The sequence below is a fragment of the Watersipora subatra genome, chromosome 1 (genome assembly GCF_963576615.1).
Source record: "Watersipora subatra chromosome 1, tzWatSuba1.1, whole genome shotgun sequence".
NCBI lineage: Eukaryota > Metazoa > Bryozoa > Gymnolaemata > Cheilostomatida > Watersiporidae > Watersipora > Watersipora subatra.
The window spans coordinates 41,461,705-41,483,255 of NC_088708.1; the positions used below are offsets into that span (position 1 = coordinate 41,461,705).

General features: G+C 35.9%; 2 protein-coding genes across 2 annotated transcripts in view; one reads left to right on the forward strand and one right to left on the reverse strand.

Annotated features, from left to right (window-relative positions):
* Nucleotides 1–4,621: 4,621 nt before the first annotated feature.
* On the forward strand, nucleotides 4,622–9,507 carry LOC137387665 (uncharacterized). Its single transcript, XM_068074151.1, has 2 exons — nucleotides 4,622–6,947; nucleotides 9,083–9,507. Exons 1-2 carry the CDS (start codon nucleotides 4,622–4,624, stop codon nucleotides 9,505–9,507), a joined length of 2,751 nt encoding a protein of 916 aa, XP_067930252.1.
* A 235-nt stretch (nucleotides 9,508–9,742) lies between these two features.
* Nucleotides 9,743–21,551, reverse strand: part of LOC137406145 (DNA annealing helicase and endonuclease ZRANB3-like) — a 40,341-nt gene continuing 28,532 nt past the window's right edge. Inside the window, exons 19-25 of the mRNA XM_068092678.1 lie at nucleotides 21,394–21,513; nucleotides 17,846–17,977; nucleotides 13,875–14,018; nucleotides 13,576–13,679; nucleotides 12,403–12,511; nucleotides 10,996–11,158; nucleotides 9,743–9,866 (exon numbers count right to left, since the gene is read on the reverse strand). Coding sequence (XP_067948779.1) covers nucleotides 9,814–9,866; nucleotides 10,996–11,158; nucleotides 12,403–12,511; nucleotides 13,576–13,679; nucleotides 13,875–14,018; nucleotides 17,846–17,977; nucleotides 21,394–21,513 — 825 coding nt within the window. The 3' untranslated portion in view covers nucleotides 9,743–9,813. The remainder of the gene's footprint in view (nucleotides 9,867–10,995; nucleotides 11,159–12,402; nucleotides 12,512–13,575; nucleotides 13,680–13,874; nucleotides 14,019–17,845; nucleotides 17,978–21,393; nucleotides 21,514–21,551) is intronic.

The window sequence follows — 21,551 nt, forward strand, 5'->3', positions numbered from 1 at the left end:
GCATGCAAATATTGAAGTGATTTCTGGCTTTGGCCGAACCTAATTCACTCTCTCAATGGGAAGGGTAGACAGGGACAAAAACAGGTCAAAACATGCTAGCATTTTCTATGCTGTTGCAATGGCTGACCAATAGATAGGTTTGTTTATCCTCACCCACTAGATGCTGCCTGGTGCATCACTGGTATTATCACTGGCATCACTGCTTTTATAGATGATGTTTATGGTTCTGTAAGAGTGTTCAGTTCACCCTCCTAATTTGTATGGGGGTTGACGGTGTTGTGGTCATTAGCCCAACCCAAACATAGACACGGTAACTACTAAAAGTTTTAATTGAAACGAGTTTATTCTATTAATATGAAAGAAAATTTATGTGAATTTGATTTCCGTGATTAGCATCTGTGGTATTTGTTGCATATACTTTGAGCAAATATTAAATTGTTTTTTTTGGTCAATACATTTAGAGAAATGTATAGCCAACAGTGAGACGGTTTGCTCAAAAAACTTAGAGAGATTGTGTGGTAATTGAAGGGTAAAGCCTGTGGTTAAGTAAATGACAAATATTATAAATAAAAGCTTACTTGACAGCTACCTTTCACTTGCTAGCCCTTGTCACATTCTAGAACATTATTGTAAATAGTAAAAGTAGTAAAGAACAAGCTAAATACTCCTCCACATCTCAAAACCAAACCCGAAATAATTTAGAAATGCGCTCTTACAAGAATTATCACCTATATATCATATATATATATATATCATATATATATATCATATATTATCACCTATATATACCCGTTCATCAAGTGCTTAAATGGGCTCTTTTGCAGACTGGTGGAATGGGAATTTTTTCATCTGTGGGTAAAGGGATAATTCTAAATTTTGTGCTCTAAATAGTAATATGAATTGCCCATGATGTACTCACTGAGTTGATACTTACATGTAAATACGCTTATCAGATTATTCAGTGTACAGATATTACACAGATATTAGCTCTTCTAAAAATATTATATTTTTCTAATTTGTAATGTATAAAGATTTCTCTCCCAGTACCATGTGCTGTGATGACAAAGGCGATCATGGGTCTTCCCCCTTCTTATAACCATGACATTTCTTGGTAGGTTTCAACAGTGGTTTGTCATTACCTTCGGTTGTATGTTTTTATTGAGACACCATCTCTAGATAACTGGCTGCTCGCAGAGGAGCTCCTTCACCCTTTAACAAGTTTTGTTTCTAGTCCTGCAGGGTTGCCAACCACCCTCCTCATCCATGCTGGTACGCAGATGGGGAGGGTTGCTAGTCACCCTCCTGATCCACGCTGGAGCACAGATGAGGAGGGTTGTTAGCCACCCTCCTTACCCACTCTGGAGCGCAGATGAGGAGGGTTGTTAGCCACCCTCCTTACCCACCCTAGAGCGCAGATGAGGAGGGTTGTTAGCCACCCTCCTTACCCACGCTGGAGCGCAGATGAGGAGGGTTGCTAGCCACCCTCCTTACCCACGCTGGAGCGCAGATGAGGAGGGTTGTTAGCACCCCCCTTACCCAGGTTGGAGCGCAGATGGAGAGTCAGTTTAGTCACCAACCAGATTTGGCACATAAGCAATCGTAGTTATATGCCCTTCCTAACACCACCAATGGTCCTTATGTGAATTGAACCACTGACCTATTGATCATAAGCCAGCATCCTAACCACTGAGCCACAGCAGCTCTATTGAAGGTGCAATAGCATAAACAATTTTTTTATGTAACTCTCACTACACACTATTGTTAAAGATTTTATTTGTTTAAAACGTTTTCCTCAAGATATAAAATTGTTTGCGCACTGTCATCGCTCTTTCTCGCTGAGAGACATTGAGGATTCATTTATAACCGGAATGGATGCAGCTTTTATCTTATCAGATGCGAGTATTAAACTCGAGAGACCCAATACCTGGGCTGGTTTAATGGAAAGTGAAGTGTGCCACTGATAAGACACTGCCTCTTGCATAATATTTCAGATCGCGGCTCGTTGTATCACCAGGTGCCAAACAAGCAAAAACACTGGAGCGATTCAAGAGAAATAAGTCAACAGCATGTTGGTCACCGTGAGAAAAGTGCTTTTTCTGTTGGTTTCAGCTGTAGCTCATGTAACCGCACAGGTTGGTGACTCATTTATTTATGCTATTATTCGAGGTTTGAATAAGAAATTCATTTTTACATTTACCTAGTGTTATGTTTAGTACTGGTGTTCACTCAGCTCATCAGCTCTATTTGGTTTATAAGTAGAGAACTACACTAAAATACTTCTGGCCCCCAGGTTTTTTAAGACAAGCTGATTAACTAATTTAGCTGGTTCGCTTCACCAAAAATATAAATTTTACCGTAAGTAAAACACATTAAAAATACTCACACCAGATGGATTTACAATTATAGACACAAGCCAATAAGACGTCAGAGATATAGAGAGACAGATAGAGAGTCAGAGGTTTAGGTAACTCGTATAAAAAAATATCACAAGTTATCTTAAAGGTTTGTTTCAGCAGTTTAGCTTCACAGCTTTTTGCCTTTGCCTACTTTAGCCAGTATCCTTGAAGTATCGAAAGCGTTTTAGGCTCCCACCTAAATTTACAACATATTTAAAAGAAAAAGCATGAATTAAGTAGTTTACTATATTATGATTTATAATGAACAGAATAGCAATGCATTTACTGATATGGTATTGGTACATAATGAAACTATGAATTTGGTTGCTTAATTTAAAGTCACATTATACAAGTGAAACAAATTCCTATGCACCTAGTAAAACAAAATGATATCTGTTACGAACTACATGTTTGTTTAGAACAGTGGATGTTCTCCCACTACCAGATATGTTAGCTTATTTTACTAACATTACTGGATTCAAAATACAGAATGGTTTAACTCATTCATACATAACTGATATGTTTCAATTCTCAAGTATCAGATATCTACGTAGTGATGAATGTATTTTGTGCTTACCAAAAGAAGTACTCAACAATTATAATGCTAATTCCTTTAATCTTTTGTTAAAAGCGATCAGATGTATACATAAGCTTAGTAGTTTCAATTCTTCCTTGCATAAATGTATGTTTTTGTGTTCATTACACCATCTCTTTTTTATTATTTTTTGTAGCACCATAAGTAAAACATTTTTTTATAAAAATGATTACGGATTGCCTAATATGTATATATATCTCAAAGTTTGTGTGCGCGTCTGTGTGTAGTATGTCTGTCTGTGTGTAGTATGTCTGTCTGTGTGTAGTTCGGCTTGTCCAGCTATAGAAAAATTTAGGAATGAAGAATCTGTATCGCAGAAGAATTGATCTCGGAACCTCCGGTTCGCCAGGCGAATACCTTAGCAATTAAGCTACGAGATTGATGGATTCATTGGTCGATATATGTCGAAATGTGGGTAAAAATATGCTACCACTATGTGTTACGACGCAATGTAATTGCATGCTTGATCTCACGACTCTTAATAGTAAGTTTAATCAAATTAGCCATTGGCAATGTGTCAGGCTAATGGCTAGATGATGCGCTGAATAATTATATTGCTAATTCTTTTAATCTTTTGTCAAAAGAGTTAAGAGTTAAAAGAATTAAGATGTATACATAAGTTTAGCAGTTTCAATTCTTCTTTGTATAAACTCTGGTTTTTGTATTTATGACACCTTTTGATGACAGACACATGATGACTTTTTAATTCATTGATTTTTTTATTATACATATGTTCTGGTGGCATTAAATGTAAAACATTTTTTCTGTAAAAATGATTATGGACTCTCCGATAAAAGTATATACATACACTGTATATATATTTGTATAACTAGGTGTATTTTTATAGAGTCATTTCAAAAATGTTTGCTACTCGACAGAAGAGTACTAAATAATATTGCTATTTAATCTTTCATTAATTATCTAGTTGGTACTGCAGCTCATTTTAAAACTTAGATCGATGCTATTAGTTTGCTTAAAAATATGAAGTTCAATGAAAAAGTAAATACAGGCAGCCCTATGCCTATGTAAAGTATTGTTATAGTTTTTTAAATGTCAAGTCCTAACCTTGATGTTCTAGCTATATGTAACTACTATAGTCTTTAGTGAGAAAAGAACGATGAAACAAGTTGAAAAAAATTGTTCATGTGCAAATATCATAGATGATGCTACACACGTGAACCATTGTTCTAAACTATATCTAAAATGAGTCGCAGATAAAAAACAACTTCAAAGAAATAAACAGTTTTGGGATCAAGCTTTAGGGCTCAACAAATCCAGGAGTTGTGAGATAGATAAGTGTGTGCTCTTAGATCCTCAATGCAGAAGTTTATCGTTTGGTAGATATACAAACCTCTAAATAAATTAGTGAAATTTGGCGCACACTTGTCACCACCATTCAAGCACAGAAGTGACATATAATTGGTTTAAGGTTGCTAGAGGTGTATGTGAACAATGGCATAAAAATGTATGATACAAACTAAAATGTTTGTAAAATACATTTAGCCACATTTAAATAACGTGAGTAGGTGGAGTTACAAAGTGTTCGAGTTGAACCAGACTTGAACAGTGAGTGTGTTGATGTTATATCTTACAGGACGGAGTCGTACTATCTAACCCACAAGAGTCCTGTATGACTATCGACCATTACCTTGACAATCAAACATATCTGCTGGTAGACAACTGTGCTGAATCGGCTGCAACCATGTTTTCTGGAGAGCAATGTGATGGTACCAACTTTACTGATGGCGGAGGTATACCTGTTACCAACCTGTATTCAGGTGTCACTTTCAGGAACATCTTTTGCGCACATTGTAACAATGAGACTGAATTAGTAAAATGGGATGCCGTTATTAAGTGTGAGACAGCTTCTAACAGTCGTCCAAGTGGTGAGTGCACAAGATATGTTATCAAGCCTCCTCTGGTTTCACTGAAACCATGCAGCAAAACTGATTCACACCATAAAAAAATAAAAAGAACAAAGAGAACGTCTCAAGCAAAGCACAAACATCAAGATTTTCCGGAAGGTGGCTATACCATGCTTTTAAATTTTGGAGTCGACGGCAACGCTCACTCTATGTATAAATTTGATGCTGATCAATACCAATACTCCCAGAAACAATGCACCGATTCACAAATATTCAACCCGTTTGAGCAAGAGTGCATTGATACATCTTGTCGACTAAATTATATTTCCATAAAAGGCAAGTGTGTGCACCAAAGAGAGGTCCAGCGAGACGAGCTGGCAGCTTGTGTCGACTTTAGCATAAACTATTCGTCGAAAGACAGTATGCCAGCGGTGGAAGAAGAGCTTTTGAAAAGAGGCTTATTCGATGCGTTTATGAAAGAGTATAACATCAGTTTCCATAAAGCCGTGCTACCTTTCAAACCATATGATAATAAAAGCCAGTGCTTGAGTGGAAACGCATTCGATAATAGTTACGGGTCATGGAACATGAGTGAAATCAATGAACTAGTTGAACTAGAATCAGAGAGTAGTTGGCAGCCACATTCTCCTGGAGCTGGTTCTCCTACATGCATCAACATGACAGAGGGTAATCGAAGCCAAACTGTTGGAAGCTTTGTAGTTTCTTTAAGATTTAATTATGTTGCATCAGAGCTTCAGGGAATCCAACAACTCCTCAACGACACCAGCTACGGTAGAACATTTAGCATCTTTGAAAAACGCAATAATCTCACCGCGTATGGATGTGTCTCGTCAGCAACGTTGCAAAATGTCAGCCAATCATGGTGTCAAGGAATTAAACATATGTACTTCAATGACCAGTTTGATGTCCTAAGTAGCGGATCTAATGGAAGTATAACGGGGATAAAAGTTCCAAGTACAAACCGAACTTATTTAATCTCTCAGTTTCTGTACACCAAAGTGATCAGCAATGGGACATCATGGAAGAATGTAACACAAATGGTTTCAACATGCGACTCCTTACCAAGCATTCGCAATGAGAGTTGTTTAAGGCTGCTTCTACAGCCCCATAGCAATGGCTTAGAACAAAATGGTCTTTGGTACGAACAACTCCCAAACCGAAGTATCATTGTGAAACAGTTTCAAGAGCTATATAACACAAAGTTTCCATTTCAAAGTTCACCCAGTAAATCGATTCAAAGTGTGTTTGACCTAGATGAATACGTGTATGTGTGGAGCCAGAGTGAAAACTACGCTGAAACAGAGGACGCCTTACTATATGATCAACCAGTTTCCATATGCATGCCTGAGGGACTATTGCTTTGGTTTTTGGAGTTTGAATCATGGAATAGCATTAATATTGAGAATAGTTGCTCCTTCCTGCAGACCTTTGGCTGGGCTTCTTCAATTACCGGCTTCATCTGCTCGATGATATCCATTATAGCCATGGTGCTTGTGTTGGTCACATACTCCATATTTAAAACATTGCGGACTTTGCCAGGCATCAGTCTAATGAACTTGACCGTAGCAGTCATGCTGTCACAAGTGTCCTTTCTAACAGGTGTGCTCATGACCCCAGGACTTGAAGACAAAAACTACGCTTGCTTTACATCAGCAGTTTTCACACACTTCTTCACTCTTTCCAGCTTCATGTGGATGAATGTTATGGCATATAGCAGTTATAAAGCATTCGGGGCAGATTTGAAAACTCAAATGATGAAGTTAAACCGAAAAAATATGCTATTTAACAGCCTCTATGGATGGGGCATGCCAGCCCTGATTGTAATAATATGTGCCATAATTGACTATGTATTACGAAAAAAACAGCTAATCGCGTACGGAGTTGTCTCCGATGTCAAAGTGTCCGCAGAAAAGAATGCTACAACTGGATTTATAGATGCCATAGAAATAAGATATCAGACTATGTCAACGTGCTGGATCGGGAACAGCAAGGCAGCAGTGGTTATATTTGGAGTACCACTTCTCTACAGTATAGTAGTCAACCTGAGTCTCTTCATTAAGACATGCATAGGTAACTAACTTAACTAATGATAACTCTTGACAACTGATCTTAAGTGTAAAGGAAATTGCGTTATGCTAATGGTCTAGACTCTAGATAGTCTTTCTCAGTATAATATCTCTATGGAAATTGCGTTATGCTAAAGGTCTAGCTAGTCTTTCTCAGTATAATATCTCTATGGAAATTGCGTTATGCTAATGGTCTAGACTCTAGATAGTCTTTCTCAGTATAATATGTCTATGGAAATTGTGTTATGCTAAGGGTCTAGCTAGTCTTTCTCAATATAATATCTCTATGGAAATTATGTTAAGCTAAGGGTCTAGCTAGTCTTTCTCAGTATAATATGTCTATGGAAATTGTGTTATGCTAAGGGTCTAGCTAGTCTTTCTCAATATAATATCTTTATGGAAACTATGTTAAGCTAAGGGTCTAGCTAGTCTTTCTCAGTATAATATCTCTATGGAAATTGTGTTATGCTAAGGGTCTAGCTAGTCTTTCTCAATATAATATCTCTATGGAAATTATGTTAAGCTAAGGGTCTAGCTAGTCTTTCTCAGTATAATATCTCTATGGAAATTATGTTAAGCTAAGGGTCTAGCTAGTCTTTCTCAGTATAATATATCTATGAAAATTGTGTCACGCTAAGGGTCTAGCAAGTCTTTCTCAGTATAATATCTTTATGGAAATTGCGTCACGCTAAGGGTTTAGCTAGTCTTTCTCAGTATAATAGCTCTATATCACCTATAATTACTATTATGGCATTGGACGCTTTCTAAAGTGCATATTGATGTGATATATGCATTGAATTTACTACGATCATAAAATTGTTGAATGTTAAATAGTGTGATGCGGCTTTCAAATGTCTTAGAAGACTAGAATCTTTGAGGGTATACAAATTTACAAACTCAATTCTAAATTGAGTAAGTGATTTCTTATGACAGAACTTCTATTGCGAGCTGTAAGTTTTATTACAGATTATAAGTTTTATTATAGGTTATAAGTTTTATTATAGGTTATAAGTTTTATTACAGGTTATGAGTTTTATTACAGGTTACAAGTTTTATTACAGGTTATGAGTTTTATTACAGGTTATAAGTTTTATTACAGGTTATAAGTTTTATTACAGGTTATAAGTTTTATTACAGATTATGAGTTTTATTACAGGTTATAAGTTTTATTATAGGTTATAAGTTTTATTACAGGTTATAAGTTTTATTACAGGTTATGAGTTTTATTACAGGTTATAAGTTTTATTATAGGTTATAAGTTTTATTACAGGTTATGAGTTTTATTACAGGTTATGAGTTTTATTACAGGTTATGAGTTTTATTACAGGTTACAAGTTTTATTACAGGTTATAAGTTTTATTACAGGTTATAAGTTTTATTACAGGTTATAAGTTTTATTACAGGTTATAAGTTTTATTACAGGTTATAAGTTTTATTACAGGTTATAAGTTTTATTACAGGTTATAAGTTTTATTACAGGTTATAAGTTTTATTACAGGTTATAAGTTTTATTACAGGTTATAAGTTTTATTACAGGTTATAAGTTTTATTACAGGTTATAAGTTTTATTACAGGTTATAAGTTTTATTACAGGTTATAATTTTTATTACAGGTTATAAGTTTTATTACAGGTTATAAGTTTTATTACAGGTTATAAGTTTTATTACAGGTTATGAGTTTTATTACAGGTTATAAGTTTTATTACAGGTTATGAGTTTTATTACAGGTTATGAGTTTTATTACAGGTTATAAGTTTTATGACAGGTTATAAGTTTTATTAAAACTTCAATTAAAAATCCTAAAATATAGAGTCCAAATTTAACAAAGAGAAATACATTTGAAAAAAAGTAAATTAAAAAGTAAAAGCAGTTTATTGCTCCCCTTTCTGATTGTTAAACTATAAAACACATGCATTCTCTCCAGCTTATAGATATTTTCTTAGAACACGTGATAACGTAAAAATGGCCATGTTCTTAATAGTTGAAATTGTATAACTTCCATGAAATACCTAAAAACTTTTCGCTTCTCTTTTTTTTGTCTGGGAAGAATTTTTTATGACAGCTAACTAATCAAGAAAACAGCCATACTTTGTAAAACTTTCTTTGAGTTGTGTAAAGTAGAATGATTTAAACTTGGCAGGTATGAAAAAATGGAAGGGTGGTCACCAAAAGACAATTCTGCGACGCAATTCCGCAAATGGCCGTGTAGGAAACCGGAATGAGATGGCTATTCATCTAAGGCTATCAGCGCAATATGGATTCGCTTGGATTTTTGCCATCATGATAATCATCATAGGGACATCTCAGGCGAGCAGTGATGTCATCTGCTACATCCTCTATATTATCAACCTGATATTCAACATTCTCAATGGCTGCACTGGTCTCTTCATATTCTTTGCTTTTATCTTTAACAAAAGAATCTTGCATTTATACAAAGCAAAAATTTCACAGTTCAACTCAAGGAAGAGGGATAAGAATAGGACCAATGCCAGGCGAGTGAGTAGCTCAGTGACGAGTTCCACGATCTCTTCAGCTTATAGTACATCAACATCCCAGTTAGATTAACTTTAGATTTCATTACTAGTTGTAGTGACACTTGCCACAGGTTGTGGATCAAACGCAACTTTTTGCTCCAACGGAAGCAATCTTTTGTTTTTCAGTTATCATTGATGCGATAATTGTGCCTTTTTCACACGCCTATTATGTATTTATATCAACATCACACCATTTGTTAAAAGCTTTTGTAAAATTCTGACAAGTGTTATAAATATATATTATATTAGTAACTGAAAAATAAATACCCAAGATAACGCATTCCTCTGGTATGACTCAAGCTAGTTGTATTGCATCATGTCTTTACCATAATCCTGTTTATTCCGAGTCATAGGTTTTGAGCTTCCCCTTGGTCACAGGACTGAAAAAGTCTGCAATAAAAATAATGTGATGGTTTAGAAACTAGCTGATGAGGTGTTGATGAAACACTGGCTAGGTACTGAGGAAACACAACTCCAAAGTCGGGACATAAAAACATGCAGTTTCAAGTACACAAGTGAATAAATATATCGATATAACAATAGCTTATCGAGATAAAAGACACACATACTCAAATTTACAGGCACTCACTCAAACCAACAATATCTCTAATGAGCCACTGTAACTCGTGCGTATGTTTTAGGGCCGAGGTGGTGGAGAAACTTTGTTTGGTATAATACACTTGTACATTATACATATGACAGCCATTTAATAGGCTGTGATGAATTATAGGCTTGCAAGTGTTATTACCTCTATCAATAGATTGCAAGCACACAGCAAGCATAAAAAGCTGTTGAACAATGAAAGGAGCACTTACACCACTGATATTGCATTACGCTTTAACAAGCTTCAATCAGAGATCAGTAGTAAGTGGGTGTTTATGTTACAGACCTTTTGTGATAAACATGGTCTGTATTTGTCAATTCAAGATGGTGGCCCAATTCAAGAGTGATGAAACTCTATTGATTACAAACAGGAAGTAAAAGAACACGTAACAAAAGCAATCCAGTTACCATGTACTCAAACTAAACTTCAACTAGATTTTTCCACTAAATACCTAAACAACCAGAGTTTATAAAAGATCCGGAAGACATACTGAGCTATGTTGAAAAAAGGGTTAATCAATCAACAAAAAGAAAATAGACATTACAGGGACAACAGGAGGAGGAGGAAGTACCTATGAATAACTGGTGGTAGTAACAAAGAGGATTGCATGCAAAGATATATCTAATCTGCTTCCTACCAATGAAAGATGTTTGTCATAGCCTTGACATTCAGTAGCCACAAATAACCATAGAGATTTACAAACAATCCACTCAAAAATGTATACCAAAAATTTGACAACCTTTGCCAAATTTTCCTTCTATTCAGCTATGACTGTTCGTAATCCCCATTTTTGCTCTTTACTTATGTTTCTTGTTAGCTCAGGCCGGAGTGCGATGCTTTAGTGGCGTGTCTAGGTTCGTCTCTAATTGATGTGTATCATCTACTAGTTGATTATATGCCAATACAGCAACATACCTGAAATGGATGTGTTTCCAACAGCGGCTTTCATCCTGGCCCGGTGACCAGCCTGAGTGGAAGTGACTTGCTGGTGACACGGGGTGCACAGTGTTCTCAGATTATCAACGTCACACTGGCCTCCACCCGCATACACCGGGAGTATATGATCTACATGCCAAAACTGCAACAAAACTCTCTTTTATGAAACACAAGTCATTATCAAATACTTAAAAACCCTTCACGCAAGTTGGGTTTAAACTGAAACTCAAAAGGTCTCCTCATTTAAGGAGATTGGCTTACTTAGATGCTGCCACACGTATTTAGTCATTTCATGCTGCCACGCATATTTGGTCATTTCATGCTGCCACACACATTTGGCTACTTTGCGAATATTCCATGTCATTTCTAGAGGAAACAATTATATGGATTATTATTAGTGGACTGGAGCACTAAAACCAGTAATTTCTAGAGATGCCCCGATTCTAAATTTACTAGCCAATTCAGATACCGATCCGATATACCGATTCTTATTGAAAAATAGTCCGATTCAGATCTTTTATGTTGCATAGATAATTGTTCATTTTACTATGCAAATATAACTATAATGCAAAAAAAATATAAATATTAACGTATTTATTTGTTTGTATTTATGAAATAAAGATATATATATTCACACACTTTTGTTTAGACTACAGTATCAGACCGCAGCATCAGACTGCAGTATCAGACTGCAGTATCAAACTGCAGTATCAGACTGCAGTATCAGTCTACAGTATCAGACTACAGTATCAGACTGCAGTATCAGACTACAGTATCAGACTGCAGTATCAGACTGCAGTATCAGACTGCAGTATCAGACTGCAGTATCAGACTGCAGTATCAGACTGCAGTATCAGACTGCAGTATCAGACTACAGTATCAGACTACAGTATCAGACTGCAGTATCAGACTGCAGTATCAGACTGCAGTATCAGACTGCAGTATCAGACTGCAGTATCAGACTGCAGTATCAGACTGCAGTATCAGACTGCAGTATCAGACTGCAGTATCAGACTGCAGTATCAGACTGCAGTATCAGACTGCAGTATCAGACTACAGTATCAGACTACAGTATAAGACTGAAATGACAAACACATGCCATTCTGAAACATGGGTTATTCATTCACGTAAGAAAAGAAATTGAAAAACAGAAAATATATTATTACAAGCAAGAATTCAGTTTAAACACCAGCTAAATAACTATAGAAGTTGTATGCACATTTCACATGATGGTAGATGCTTTTATCGTTTGCTTGTAATGCTGCAAACTCAGTGAGCAGACAACTCTAGATAAACGTTTGAACAAAACAATGCATTTCCTAGACTCCTAATGTATTTATGCACTAGTCATTTAGTGGTTACTAGTAAGCAGCATAATTCACCTACCTGACCTTCAGAAGGCTCCTTCACCATATTGACCTTGACAGTGGTTGAGAGCATAGCGTACCGACTGTCTTGTAACAGTTCTGCTCGTTCTTTGAGCGATCTACTGCGTCTAAGAATTTATGAAAATGCATGAAAACAGCAGCATCGCAATAAATCTGTTGATATATCCAAAAATTCTTCTTACATTTGAAATATAGAAGGCTAGCTTTTTAAACTTGTTCAAGTTGCAATTGAAAACAAAAAACTAACACCTAATGCCACTTGAAAAAAAAGGAACATGTTTCTGGATCATGGAATAACTTCTTTTGTTTAAAAGACAACAAGAGTTATTAAGAAAATTAGTGAAGCTGGTTGCTAAACTTGAGGAAATATTTAAACTGGTTTGTTTCTGAAAATAATTAAAATTAAGAGATTAAAAATTGAATGGCTGACTTACAAACTAGCTTTATTATTTTTAAAAACTGGTTAAAATAGAATTATAGACTTTCAGCTATCCCCCGAATTCGAAGATGACTTCTGATGAACCACACTTCCCCTTTGACCTCGACTTAGATTTTCAAATTCAATTTTGGCCTCGATATAAGTAATGCGGTAAAGATGCGATCTTTCAATAAAGAAAAGGTTTGTCATTACTAGAAAGTTGATGAAAAGAAGTGTTCTTTCTATAATGTTGCACCTAAAAGGCACTTGAATAATGAGCCCTTTATTCATCAAAATAAATTGGATAAGATTGTTGTAAGCTCTGTGATAATATTTTTGTGTTTATATTTCTCGTAGTGATACTAAGAACAAATCTCACACATATTTGATGCAGTTTATGACAGCCAAATATAGAGCAAAACATAACCGGTGAATAAACAGTAAACATTGGTCATGCCAAATAAAGATACACGTTCTTTGTGTAGTTTTTCTGGATTGTTCTAGAAGGATAAAGACGATTGCATTTCATAGATTATAATAAGAATTTAATTAAAAGGCATTTCTGTATTTGTCTCCCATGGTTCTTACACAATGCCAGCAGACTTGTAACTGTTTATACTTACTTCGCACGGTCAATTGATTATACTAGGTCAAGGTTTTGCAGACCAACATTATCTGGATAGGTCTTCTAAGATTCTCGACCGGAAACAAAAATTCGTTTTACATTCAAAAGAAAGACAGTTAAACATTCACCTAATTCGCTGAAAGAATTCGTTGCCATCCAATCCGCAATGCTCGCATACTCCCGCATCCAATGACTTGGCTGTCTCTCTAATGTATTTGCTGTGACTCGTTAACTGAAACCAGCATATTCACCTAAATACATTTATTCTCACCTCTTACCAGTCCCCAGCATATACATCTAAACAAGTTCACTCCCAGCAATCTATTGAACGGTTTATGAAAAATTGGTCTAGTCACTGTTTGACCTACATTTATGCATAGAGACAAGAGAACGTACATCGGAGTCTAACCTATTATTGGACACTTACCCAGAATTTATCAGCACACTGCGGAGAACAGAAGCGTGTCTGCCAAGCATTCTGCTCAGCATTTATAGTAGACGTGCTGAGTAGATCAGACTCGTATGGCTTGTGGCAGTTTATACAGAGTGGCTTCATGTCAGCAGACACCACCTGCATGAAGTGCAAAGATGTACAGATATTGAAGTTCATAACACATTAAACCAAGAGACATACAGATATCTCAACAAATCGGCAAGGATGCCAGTGCATGTTCACAGCTTATCAAACGGTCAGTTGCCTAATGTGTCATATGTCACATCTAGCAAAGCAGTGTTTTTTCTAGAATTCTTAGTAAAAGTGAAACAACTAACAATGTTATATATATATATATATACAGTGAAACATGGATAACTCAAACTTCACGGGACCGAGCGAAAGTGTTTGAGTTATCAGAGCGTTCAAGTTATCAGAGCACAGTCACAAGTGAATGTATTTATTAGTAGATACATATACAAACTACATGTGTATATAAAACTAAAGTATAGGTTGTTTGTTGTAAGTTAAAGGGCATCTGATGTAGAGTTTTAAAGTATTCATCGGAAAGTATAGATATTTTTATACACTTGAGATTTGTGTGTGGTTTTAGGTGATGTGACTGCCAGAACTTTTTCAGATTAAAATTGGCAAAACCTAATCACGGTTAAAATGCTCAGAAGACATTTTTTCTTCTGAGTGTTTTACTCGAGATCAATTTTGCCAATTTTAATCTTAAAACGTCTTGTCAGTCACATCACCTAAAACTGCAAACAAATCTCAGCCCAATAGAAAAATATCTATTCTTTCTGATAATTTTTAAAACTGGACAATAGTAAACATTTATGACCAATGCAAAAAAGCATGCTTTACATCTGATCAATTGTTTCATTTAAAAAACTTATCGAGTGTAGTCTGTGACAGGGTATTTTTTTGACAAAGATCAACAGTGTGACTTATTGTAGAAATAGATTTTAAACAGTTATTATAGTCCTTAAAAACTTGTTAGCCTTTTCTAACAAAATTGGCCCATCGATAAGTACGCCTTCACTACGCACTTGTCTAAACCAAGTCAATAATACACCATCCAAATCATCGTGCGACGTTGAACGATCTCTTAGCCTTGATGAATTTTGGTCACATAACGATCTTATTCTTTCTTTTTGTTTAATCCATGTTGACACTGTACTTTTTGGAAGATTTTTTCTTTTTGATAATGCTGATAGCTTTTGTCCTGCTTCGATTTCCTCGAGTACTTTAAGTTTGTCAGAAGGTTTCCATGCTTTTCTTTGCTTGCGTGATGCCATCGTAAAGTGGATGTCTGTTGTAGCGGACGCCAAGCCACTAGCCTATTTGTGACATTTTATCTTTATGTATCCGCATATAATCACTGTTACAATATGTATTTTGCATGCTGTGTCTATCTTTATTAAATTTTTATCGCTAATACCTTCTAACATTTATAGCTTGGCCGTAACTAAGCGAACGTCGTAGCGACCCTATTAATCATTTTTATACGATTTCTTTTTCGGTTCCATTATACGGTATGGGGGAAATTATACGTACACTATACGCATATAAAAAGTGCTTTCGTTAAGAAAGCAGAGTAGTCTCAGCTCCGCGACTAGTGGAAACTCCTTCGAAATAAATTGAACGGAAACCACGTTTATGAATTCGGCAGCAAACTGTTCGAGTTAACTGTGCCGAGGTCGAGTTATATAAAACCATTTATCATTGCGTGGGAATGGACCAAGCAAATCCATTCGAGTTAACCATGCGTTCAATATATCCGAGGGCGAGTTATCCATGTTTCACTGTGTATATATATATATATATATATATATATGTATATATATATATATATATATATATATATAGATAAAGAGTGTTCACAACTAAACTGGAGTAGAATATATTGAAAATTTAATTACAAAGATGTCTTTTTAAGCTCTAGCGAGAATCATTATGTTTTTAACTCAAATCTTGAGTTAAAAAGCTCCCCTTCTCTGTCTACCAAACCTATGGCAGCACTGGCGTTGCAACTTATATGTAGGATACGAATCTGGATCGTCTTTAAATAAGCATTTCACCTCAAAAGTTATTTTCAACTGTAAGGATTTAAAAGATATTGTCTGCTAAAAATAGGCAAAACACAACAAATAAAAAATTGTTCCGATACAAGAGCAAACAGCAAATCAGTTTTGAATTCGAGGGTTTGCATACATCGCCCAAAACGACAGAAAGAGAGAGAATTAGGTTTGCCAAGTTTACACCGGCGCTAAAATAAAATGTTTTTTAATTACTAGTTAGTTATCTTACAAATTTATGTACAAAATTCTTACATATATTATATGGCAAAACAATACTTAATCACTGAAACCATAAAACATTTAGCTACCCTAGGACACTTATGTATTCGCGGCATCTAACTTTCGCGTTTTCGCGGTGTCATCCTCTCGCGAAAGTTTCATGTGCGAAACTAAACTATCATAACAAACGAGCGCAAAAGCGAAACTAAATAGCTTTGTTCATTGATACTGTAGAATGGAATTTTATAACGACATTTATTTTAACGTTTTTAACGACCACTATAGCATCGTTAAAATATAAACCAACAAAAAAATTTGACTGTCAAAATTTATTACGTTATTATTTTGCAATTAATTATGATTATTTTCCCATTAAGAATGATTTATAATGATAGGAATTTGATGTCAATGCACACGCGTTAGTAGCGTTTGCTGGGGACATCAATCAATGCAGTGAGCACCGTGTGTTGAAAGAAAATAAGACACATGCACTGACACTTGCAGTACTACACAAGCAGCATGGCTCTGGAAAGGTTTGGATTCACCACTGACACCTCTTCAATAACTTGTAATTTTTTGAGATTTGTTTTGTTTTAAGTGATGTGACTGACGAGACGTTTTTAAAATAAAATAGGCAAAACATGGCCGCAGTTAAAACGCTCAGAAAAAGACATCTTTTTCTTTTGAGCGTTTTAACAAAGATCAATTTTGCGGATTTTATTTTAAGTTCATTCGGAGGCTTTTACGCTTTTGATGGGACATGGCCAAGCGGGTGTTTGATAAAACTTAATCTTCTGCAAACCTTTATAAAAGTCGTTAACAAAAATATTTTGCCTCTGATCATGATAATAATGATGCCTAAGAACTACTAGAAGTTGATGTTTGTCTCTATGGCTTAGAATGAAGTGATATTCTACAGCGATAAAAACCGCGTCCATGGCCGTTGGGCAAATAACTTTTCGAATAAATGATGTTGAGGTCGAGTTATCTGAAGGAATTTATCATTGCGTTGGAACTGACAAAACAAATCCGTTTGAGTTGGTTTTGTGTTTGAGATGAAATGTTACATTTTATCTGAGGGCGAGTTATCCGAGTTGGACTGTACTTACCGTAAAAAATTCCCAAAAAGTTGGGGCGGCTCAGCCGGCCAGCTGCCCCAGTGAAAACGGGCCTGTTGATAGTCCAAGAAACAAATGGCAGCAAGCGATCAAATTGCATTATCGACCTTGCCCACACCATTCTACCTGCGGTTCTCAATTACAAACTAGTCGCAAATTGAAATTTTTTTTATCGGTGAACTGAACCCGAGGAATCTAATTATGTTTGTTCCACTGCATTTATTTTCACATCACTATATTTTCGCACTCATCAGAGCTGCGAAATTAAGTTGCTTCGAAATTTTACTCTGTGAGCTACTCACGAAACTAAATACTAGCGAAATATAAGTGTCCTAGGGTAATCAAGATGGCTGTCTGCTACATAGCAATAATAACTTTTTTGTTTGTCATTGACCTGCGCAAATGCTCGGGTAAATACATGCCTATTTAAAAATTGTCCAAGAGGAGATCGCTGCAGAATAAGACAAAATAGATGTTTTATATATATTTTTTTTAAATATGTAGATTTTCCTGCTGCTAAGCGTTTGAACCAACAAACCTGCATGTACCCTCCACAAGTGTTAGACTGGGAACCAGTATGATGCATGTCTTTGGATCGTTTCTGAATATGTCTAGTCTGAGCTCCAGGATTTGAATCACAATGCTGGACTGCATCATCTTTAATGTCCGACTGCAGGAAATAATAACACCATGTACAAGCAAAACACCAACGCAATGTGAGATCCGATTGTCTTCAGCAATCTTATAAAAGAAAATGATGGCTAGCGTCGATTGGCAGCTTGTGTGAGAGTTGTAATGCCGCTTCTTGTGTCTGTTCACCAAATGACTTTGAAAGAAGTTTTCTAGTACAGCGCTATGTAGCAATCACGTACAAGCTAGAGTTGTCTACTCTTGCAATATAAGTACAGCTTATTGATAGAGGGCTTGGGAGAGTAAATCTGAGTGTATGTCACTCGGAGCTTAGAGCTTACCTTAAAAAGAGTTATCTAATGCCAATGGCGGTTCATACGTACTAGAGTTGTCTACTCTCTTCAGAGAAGTATAGCTCCTTTGAGTTGGGAGAGTGCAAATACATGTGTAAGCAAACCTGATGTTAATTCTTTACATTAGCAACACTATAACAAAACTTGAGATTTTGCAAATAATGACTGATCAATTTTCCATTACTAATATTGCAATATATAACAAGCTAGCAGACCATGACAAATGACAACTGATAAATGTGCCTATATGTATGTACTTCTAACTTGGCTTTGATACATATGCTCATAGTACAGTAAAGTACACATCTCTCTCACTAATTGCATGCTCGAGCATCAGTTAATTCACTATATTAGGAAACGTTAGACTGAGTGAAAATCTTTACTATAATAAGAGCCGTGTCATCCCGTCTGAAGCCATTCTAAGAGCGTTAGAAAAAAACGATTGCTTCACTCAGGACTCGAACGTTCCATTTTGCAGCCAAACTTACTACCAGCTGTGCCACTTCACCACCTAGCCAAATTGAAGAGAAACTGTCCATATAGTTATTACACCAGATGACCTGTCATGGCACACGGAACTGCCAGGGTACTGGTATTTAATATCCTTTATTCTATGTCTAGTTTCTGCTCCCTTGTCTGGAGCGCCTGTGATTATGTACATCTAATTTTGCTGTAGGTCATTGCTTGACTTGAAGCTGAAGGAAGTGATCTCCCCCGATAGCGACAAGACTGACCGCAGGGCCTTAATTGAAAGTTCTTGTACTAAAGTACTGAATAAGATCAACTAATACTCACCTGTTGATAGGGATGGACGATAAATACTGATATGCTAATATCGTATCTTTAGGAGTTATCTTTTCGATATATCGAGTTACCAATAACTCCCGGATATCGGTGATGCGATCAACGACGTACCCAAATAAAATAACTATCGACCTATCGGTCAAATAAAACATTGAGTTGACAGAGAAAAATTTAAAAAATTTCAATAATTATCAAGGGAACAAGGATTGTCATGGCATAAGAACTACTGAAATGATAAGATTGTGTGTGTGCAAAAGTAGTCTTCAAAAGTTTCAGTTGGGTGCTTAGGCTTCAGTCAGCATTTATTAGGATAAAGAAAATACCTTTGATTCAGCAACAAAATCACAGCCACAACAATTGTGATATCGTAATCTATGAATAACAAGGTTAAACTGCGGAAAAAAACAATCTGCAGCAAAAAAAATTGTCAAACATTATATTGAGGTGTGAACTATCGATGAGAAAAAGAAACTACTGGTAAGATCGATAACACGATAGGGCAGTTTCACGTCGATATATATGATCGAGAAGACAACAACCGAATATCGCTATCGTTTATCGTTATTTTGTCCATTTTTACCTGTCGAACCTAAAGTTTTGATCAACCCTATTAGAATGAATTGACACCAGCTTCAATAAATCTACTTTCCTAACAACCACACATGAGACCATATTTCAAGTTGAGCAAGTTGTGGTATGTAAAACAGATCTGTTTCTAGCCATTCTTATATGAGCCTTCTAGAATAAACACGATTCATGCGTTTGAATGTCTAAGTTAATCTACTTCCCTTTAGTACGGGACTCTAAGAAAGCTTATTTGATGGTACTAAAGATTTGGTGAACTAGAGGTACTTTCTATCTGCATAATTGTGGGGCTCGGCATACAATAATACTAAGAGACTTTCAACTCGCAGAAGACCTTCATCAACACTGAGACAAATGATGGTTAACTTGTTAAATACATGTAATTGCAATATCAGTTTCAATTGACTAGCTGATATTGTACTGTGCTGTTGTATTGTATTGTACTGCTGTACATGATTCCTTGATTAACTACTGTACTGCTGTACATGATTCCTTGATTAACTATTGTACTGCTGTACATGATTCCTTGATTAACTACTGTACTGTTGTACATGATCCCTTGATTAGCTGCTGTACTGTTGTACATGATCCCTTGATTAACTACTGTACTGCTGTACATGATTCCTTGATTAACTACTGTACTGTTGTACATGATCCCTTGATTAGCTACTGTACTGCTGTACATGATTCCTTGATTAACTATTGTACTGCTGTACATGATTCCTTGATTAACTACTGTACTGTTGTACATGATCCCTTGATTAGCTGCTGTACTGTTGTACATGATCCCTTGATTAACTACTGTACTGCTGTACATGATCCCTTGATTAGCTACTGTACTGCTGTACATGATCCCTTGATTAGCTGCTGTACTGTTGTACATGATCCCTTGATTAATTACTGTACTGCTGTACATGATTCCTTGATTAACTACTGTACTGTTGTACATGAACCCTTCATTAACTATTGTACTGTTGTACATGATTCCTTGATTAGCTACTGTACTGTTGTACATGATTCCTTGATTTACTACTGTACTGTTGTACATGATCCCTTGATTAGCTACTGTACTGTTGTACATGATTCCTTGATTAGCTGCTGCACTGCACAACATGATCCCTTAATCCTTAGCAAATATAGATAGCAGAAACAGATTGAACAGGTCACATATGTATCTTCGACAATTACGTATTACTAGTAAACTGAAGGAAACCTAGAGTTGTCTTCTTTTCCATTGTAATTATAATGAAAACAGAGCAGATAATGTATTGGTGTCATGTTACCGTAGTTCGTTAATCCCAACATTGTTCTTGTTTGGAGCAATTTTAATAACCATTTAAAGAACAGGCTACAGGTCTCTCCCTGTTGTACATGGTTCATAGTTTGTTAATTGACATTGCATTGTACTATGTCTGCTCAAAATGACACCAGAATATTCTTTTCATGGGTAAACCTAGTTATACCTGACTTGCAGTACATTATGTCTGTTAGTAAACAACAGCGCATAAAACTTTTCAAAAGAAATTATAAGACACATACAGGAGGTGCTGGCTAACACTAGAGCAATCCAGTCTTCAACTATGATAGATTCTTATGATTTTTGGAAGATAATTTACTTTAATTCAATCTGATTGTGACACAAGGAAAGCCTCCTATTAGATATCATGACGAACCCCACAGCACCAGGAGGAATATACACTACAAAAACACTAACCTTTGATTTATACCTTTGTTTGTTAGATTTTCGAAGTTTTGTTAACCTGCCACCAAAATAAGCTTTCTCTGGGCATTCCATTAGCTCTCCCTTCTTGACAAGGAACTTCTGCTCTCTTTTCTGTAATATCATAAACTCGCTAAAGCAGTGAATAACAA

Bases quoted from the DNA above. Each gene is read 5' to 3' on its own strand.
- LOC137387665 (XM_068074151.1), top strand. From the start codon at position 4,622: ATGACTATCGACCATTACCTTGACAATCAAACATATCTGCTGGTAGAC. The intron at 6,948-9,082 runs GTAACTAACTTA...TAAACTTGGCAG, and splicing joins CTTCATTAAGACATGCATAG to GTATGAAAAAATGGAAGGGT.